The sequence below is a fragment of the Gossypium arboreum genome, unplaced genomic scaffold, assembly GCF_025698485.1.
Source record: "Gossypium arboreum isolate Shixiya-1 unplaced genomic scaffold, ASM2569848v2 Contig00594, whole genome shotgun sequence".
Classification (NCBI taxonomy): Eukaryota; Viridiplantae; Streptophyta; class Magnoliopsida; order Malvales; family Malvaceae; genus Gossypium; species Gossypium arboreum.
The window spans coordinates 2,220-9,487 of record NW_026440708.1 but is presented as its reverse complement, the minus strand read 5'-3'; the positions used below and the strand labels follow the sequence as shown (position 1 = coordinate 9,487).

At 28.3% G+C, this 7,268-nt stretch overlaps 1 protein-coding gene across 1 annotated transcript; it reads right to left on the bottom strand.

The window, feature by feature from the left end:
- Positions 1 to 5,978: 5,978 nt before the first annotated feature.
- Positions 5,979 to 7,046, bottom strand: LOC108463416 (thaumatin-like protein 1b). The gene is made up of 2 exons (XM_017763358.2): positions 6,930 to 7,046; positions 5,979 to 6,832 (listed from the first exon to the last, which is right to left on the bottom strand). The coding sequence occupies exons 1-2, from the start codon at positions 6,979 to 6,981 to the stop codon at positions 6,150 to 6,152; spliced, it is 735 nt and encodes a 244-aa protein (XP_017618847.1). The 5' UTR covers positions 6,982 to 7,046; the 3' UTR covers positions 5,979 to 6,149.
- Positions 7,047 to 7,268: the final 222 nt, after the last annotated feature.

Below are 7,268 nucleotides of genomic sequence, written 5' to 3'. Positions count from 1 at the left end.
TCTTGGTTTTACATTGTTAGTAATTTGTTCATCTATGTATTGCATTTTTAAGGTAGTGTTTCTTAATATTCTATTTTTTTTTTCTAATGATGAATTTCATCAAAATCAGTAAGGTTTTTAAGTTATCAAAATTATTAAGTTAGTCTCTTTATTTGATCATTATATTTGAGAAATCAGGTTAATTTAGCAATATTGTTAAACTTTGTCATTAAGTATTTGATCTATAATTTAACAGTTTTGTACTTAAAAGTGTCAACAGTTGCAATTTATACGTAATAAATTAATAAATGTCAATATGTACAACAAATTAACAAATTAGCAATCAACTCGATTGGTGTTTCGAACAAAAAAATTCAAGTCAATTTTGGTAAATGATCAAATTTTGACGAATTAGAGGAATTAATTTGTTAGTTTTATAAAATATGACTAGATTTTGATGAATTAAAATATAAAACAAAGTTGTTTTAACTTTTCAAATGATTAAATTTAATGAATTAAAGTAGGATTAACCAGGATGAAATTCAAAATTAGATATTTATGTTTCAATTATAATTACATTTCAATTCAATAAACAAAATCCTCTCAACCTAATCTTAAATAAAATGTATGATGATAAATTTCATCTTTAACATTGGTCCTAATTTTTTTTAACACTTTAACCTTGATCTTCAAAATTTAATTAAACCTAACTAATTTAACTAATTTATAAAGGTTTACTTGAATAATATAGAGTAATTAAATGAAAATGTAATTATTAGGGTAGCAATTATATTTTTTGTAATTATAAAGAATTATAATTCTCTAGACATGTTTTGTTAACAAAGTGTAATTACATCCTAATTCTCTACGTCGTGTTTGGTACAGTCAACTCTCTCTATAATAGCCTCATTTGTCTATCATGATTCTGCCAGTTATAAAAAGATACATGTTTTTATGGAAAGATAATTGTTGTAAACTTACAATAAATTCATATCGTGAATTTCTATCAAATAAAAAAGTGAAAATTATATTAAAAAAAAAAGTGATAATCAAATCAACAAAAAGACATATAGTAGGTCCATTCATTATTTTTTTATGCATATTTTCTTTTACATTCTTTCACATGACTAATTATGAAGATTATCAATCTAAAAGTTCAATTAATCCGTATGAGTTATCAAATTATATTAATTAATTTATCATGAGTTATTAAATTCAAGTAGTTAATTTATAAATGTATGATGTTCCAAATCCGAGTAGAATATTTAATTAGAGAACTTAATAGTTTATTGAATTAATATCTTTAATTACGCTTATTGAAGATTATTTTCATTTAATAAAATATGCTTAATGATTTTTCACCTGAAATTTAAATATTTATTAAAATAATATTTTAATTAATATCATTTTATTTAATAAATTATATTTAACGAGCTTGCTTATATGAAATAACTATAATTTTAGGCAATATCTTTGGTATAGAGAACTAATTTAATAAAAATGTTCTTCATAATTATAGTTATTGTTGTTATAAGTGAAAAGTTATTATAGATAGTTAAAATAAAACATAAAAATTAGTTCTACAAGAACTTTGACTATTATAGTGAAATGTTGTTAAAACGGGTGGTCATTATAGAAAGGGCTAATTGTAGTACAAATTGTAATTACATTGTCATATAATTTATATATATTTTAAAAAAATTAATTATTATAAGAATTATCAATATGATAATAAAATTCTAAAGGAGTAAAAAATTAAAATCAAATAATCATATGTAATAAATTAATCCAAGAAAGTAATTGATAATATGATTACATCATATTCAAGTTTATCGAATTACTCTAACCTTTCATATTTGTTGGGATATTCCCTCTTTCACATTTAACATACACTCCTTATCATCATCTGTTGGTCCTTAACTGGGTTTGTCATCTAAATTTGTATCGTTAAGACAATAAAGATATTCTTCCATGAATCATCTCAATTCTACTTACGAATGAAGTTATGAAGTGTGCAATATGCTAATATGATCTAACCTTTTTTTTATGCTTTGACTGTTCCACATTAAAAAGTTTATGAGCCATCTCTAGTGCTCGTGTCTACATCCATTCTCTTAAATTGTATCATATCCCATGATATGGTGCTAAAAAAAACAACTTGTAGTTGAATAACTAACATTTACTATATAATATTTGAGTTCATAGTGCAAAGAGTCTATAGCTTTGATTATAAAATTTTATATAAACTCAACTTAGAGAAAAACTTATATAACTTAACCCTTTTATAATACCTAAATTAGGTTTAAATTAATATAAAATTTATAATATATAAAATTTATCAAAAGTTTTTATAAAGTGTCCAATAACTTTTAGTACACTCCTTATAAATAATATAATTTTTACTATAATTTTAGAAAATTAATTTTAAAAATAAGTAATGGTAAATATGTATATAACTTTTTATAAATAAATATATTATTTTTTATAACATATAGCAGCATATATAAGTTATGTTGATTTTTTTTGCCATAACTTTTTACATATAAATATATTATAATATTTTATAATTGTAAATTATTTTTATAATATAATCTGTTGTCATAACTTTATAATTTTTTAAGATTTAAATAATATAATATTTTGACAATAACTTTATAAAATACACTTAAATTATTTTTATAATATATTTTTAGGATTTGTAATATAATTTTAGAAATTTTTCTTATCATGATCATCCAAACAACGATACATACTCATACTTATAATATAATTTTATAACTTAAAATTGTATAAAATATTTTTTAAAAATTTATGAGTGTTTAGAGGGTAAATGGGTTTGTGTATAATTATCCATGTAATTACTCTAATTCTCACCCTCTCCGTAAGAATTGGAAAATATAATTAAAATGCTTCAATGACACCCAATTCAGTGAGAGCCACTAATTACAATGTTTACCAAAATATATCGCCATTATGTAATTACAAACAATTATACTTAAATCTAATTACCAAGTGGTTCTCCAAACACTAAAAAAAATTGTTTTAATATTTGTTAAAATAGTCATAACTTCGAAGTAAAAAGCAAATCATCACCGGCCATAATTAATCTATGGAGGGCTCTCTCTAAGATTTGGCTTGTATTGTGCCAGAATATCTTCTAGTTTGTGGGGAATGTGAATAAGATTAAATGTTTGAGTGATAATTGGATTCCAGGTGTTGAACCTTTAGTTAATCAGATTTCTTCCTATGATAATTAGATTTCTTAAGAATCTCGTAAATGCATATGGCTCTTAAAATTTGGACATGTTTCGAATATGGATTCCAGAGAAGACTATTAATCATATTGTTAGTATACCCTTTTGCAACCGTCATCGGGACCTAATAGAATTGCTTGGATGAGTACCTCAACAGGATCCTTTTCTGTTAATAGTGCTTACTGGAGAATAAATGAGCGGTCTTGGGATCCAAAGGATGCTTCTTGGAGTATCTCGTGGAAGTACAAAGGGCCCCAAAGAGTTAAGTTCTTCATTTGGCTTGCATTTAAACAAAAGCTACTTGCTAACATGAAACGAGTAAGACGTGGGATTGGGAATGGCAGTTCGTGTGCAATATGTGGGCACGACTCAAAGGACATTCTTCACGCTATTAGAGATTGTTCTGGGGCAAAGGAAGTTTGGAATCAGGTAATTTCGGTGGATAGGAGTGGTTTCTTTTCTAGAAGTTTGAAGGAATGGCTTGAAGACAATTTGTAGAACCATCATAGAATGGTGTCAACTGGTGTGGAGTGGAATAGCCTTTTCAGTTTGATTGCATGGCATATCTGGAAGAACATGAATCTCTTTATATTTCAAGGCATGCAATGGCATGCTAGTGAGGTTATCAAAATTTTGCATAGTTAGGCCAAGCAGTATGTTTCTTATCACAAGGAAGGTTTGGCAAAGTGACAACAAGTTAGAAGGGCAATCTCGTGATGAATAATTGGGTTCAGTTAAATTTTGAGGGTGCTGTTAAAAATAGATTCTGGTTGCGAGAAAGGTAAGTGGATCTCTAGCTATAATAGCTGTTTGGTTAGATGCTCAGTTTTTTTTTTTATGCTGAACTATGTTGAATTCTGGACAATTTGAATATTATGCTGAGAAGGAATTTTGAGAATATTTTGATCCAGACTAGCAGTATGGAAGCAACAAAGGCTATTTATGGTTGTTTTGTCATTCTCGAATTTTGCATTGATTAGGCGCATACGTTAAATGTTGGAGGTTGGTAATTGATATTTGCAATATATTCCTAAAGAGAATAATATGGATGTTGATTGTATAGCTAAGATGGCCTTTGATAGAGAAGAGAAATTGATTGAGGATCCACCTAGGGGGATTCCTAGAGTTTTAAGTTAATGTAATTTTTATTTTTTTTTTCTTTTCAAAAAAAAAAGAATATTTACTATTGCAAATTGAGAAAAGAAAAGGGAGAATTCACCAGTTTTGGATTTATATCAATCAATCAATAAATTCAAATCTGTTTTCATTACTTTCTTTTTAACCTTCTTACCAATCAAACACCAAATGAAGATAGATTCAAACTAATTTAGAGATTTAATTTAATGATTACTTGAAAACCATAATAGAAAACTAATTACTTAGTTGAATTTTGAGAAAGCCTAACGTGTTATATATAAAAAAATAAAAAATCTAAAGATACAAAGATGAAAGAGAGAAATTCTGAGTCATTTACAAGTTTTATGCATGTTTCTATTTATAGGCTTTCCAACAATATAACCTTTCCATAGGTTATGGAGACGTAATTGCATAAAGATGAAATAATTTACTTCTACTAATAATTTCTTAGGGAGGGAAATCCACGTCAATTATGGAGTTTAAAATTAAAGATTATCAAAAAAATGAATTTATATAAATAGACGTTTAAATTCATTTGAATTTGAATATTAATTTTTCAAATTTATTTTAGATAAAAGTTTTAAAAATTGTAAAAATGTTGTAATTTTTTTTAAAGATTTTCTTGCTTTCTCATAACAGTTGTTTTTTAAAAAAAATCTAATTTGTAATTTGTGGTGTTGATATTTGATTCACTTTAAGCAGTATTACGTCCCATATCAATTATCAAAGTAACACATTTCAAAATTTTAACAAGTCTAGCAACATCAACAGGACCCAATAACTCTTCAAGACTCTATGCTATTTTTCGCTAGCAAATAAGTATGGTAAATTTTTTGATAATTACAATATTTTTTTGTATTATAATTATATTTAAATGGTATAAATCGTTTCATACAAATTTCATATTTTATTTTTCATATTTATATAACAGTTTAATTATTTATTCGCATGTAACTTGTGCAATACTGTGTATTTATGTATCCATGGTTTAAGATAACATTTAAAGTATCAAATTGGTCTTGTTGGTCTTGTTTGAAGAGGGATTAGAAATTTTTGTTCCTTTGAAACAGTCTAACCTGATCAGAGGCGAAGTCAGAACAAATTTTTAGAGGCAAATGAAATTTTAATTTTTTATAGTCTATATATTTATAATTTTTAAAAGATTAAATTGAATTTTTATAATTTTAGGGGAGGTCAAAGTATAATTTTATATTTACTAATTTAAAATTTTAAAAAAAATTCAAGGACTTAAATATAAATTTTCTATTTTAGGGGGCAGGGCCACTGCCCCAGTGTATCCGCCTTTGAACCTTATCTCTTACCTCAATCTTGTATAAAAAACACTTAAAATACAGGTAGAATTAGGGGCTTAACTAGGGAGCTCGCAGCTTAAAATGAAACTTTTTCATTTAATTTTTTTAATTAGTAAAAGTGAAATTATATTTTAACTTCCTAAAAATAATAAAAAATTAATTTAATTCTTTAAAATTATAAAAATATAAACTATTTTAATAGAAAATTATATTTTTATTATTGTGGTTTCGCCGCCACATAGTATAGAACATAAGTATAGTTGTAAGAAGCTAAAAAAAAAAAATTGAGCTTAGATTAGAACCAAAAAGGTTTTTATATATTTGTTTATTCGATAACACATCCCAGCACAGCAGATCAGATCAGTACTGATGCTTTCTTTATTTTAGGATCGAAAACATACAGAGAAACAAGGGGCTTCTGCATGCATAGATAGTTTGTACAATCTATATATAGAAATATGATGGCTCATGGACAGAAAGTGATAAGGTAACTAGGCCCACCAGTGCAGGAGAAAGTGCTAGTTGGATCATCATAAGCATAACTATAAGCTTCAGGACACTGATCCTTGAATTTCTTTGAGTAATCCGTGGGTTTACAAGTCTCGGGTGAACCATATTGACCTGTGCAACAATACTGAGGCTCATTCAAAGCTGCACATGCGCTTTTGCAACCTATGGTATTCCCATCGGATCCTTTGACAACAAAGTTTGGTGGGCAAGCTGAGTTCACATTCGCCGCACAGCTAGTGCTGGTGCAGTTTGGACCTGAGCCGCGCTGCGGAGCTATCGAAAGCGGCAAGTTAAAACCATCAACAAGGCTGACATCATAGTAATCTTGTCCTCCGTTAGCTGCAATAGTGAACTCGGCCAGGGTTGCCGGAGGGGCTCCACCTTTTCCATTGCAAGCTATCTGGTCGGACCCACAGTCAGCAGTGGCACAAGTGAACCTTCCGCCTGAGGTTGAGCATTGTGTTCGAGCCCAGAGCCTGCCTTTCCATGGGCTAGGAACGTTAAGGGAATCTTGTGCTTGAGGGTCTAACTGGAACCCAGTCTTGGGCAATTGTGGCAAATTAGGATCACCGACAAGGGTTGCCGGCCAGATAGGGTACTGACAGTTGTTTTTTACGGTGAAGGTCGCCATTTGAGCCCCTGAAACATGCAATGCAATATTGTTGAAAAATCAAATAAAAAAGTGTTGAAAACACAATAAGAAAAAAACATAGTGGATTAAGTAATTGTTTATTACCTGAGATGAGGATGGCCAATGTAAGACCAAAGAGCAAATTAAGCTTCATCATTACTTTGCTTAAACAATCGACTGATTAAATTGCTTTGGAAATTGGAATGAATGGTGAAGTTGTGGTACCTAGCAAGGTGGTATATATAGCATTCACGTTTTTAATGTTTTGCAGTAAAGGTCCTCGCAAAACCAAATTATTTCATTAATCACCAGACTTTTCAGCATGAAATAAACAAAAAAGACAAATTATTCAGATTGATTGACTTAACCGTCAAACATTTCCTTGACTTGCAACAGTATATATTTGATCAAATTACGTAAACCTTTTGTTTTTTAAAGCGTGCG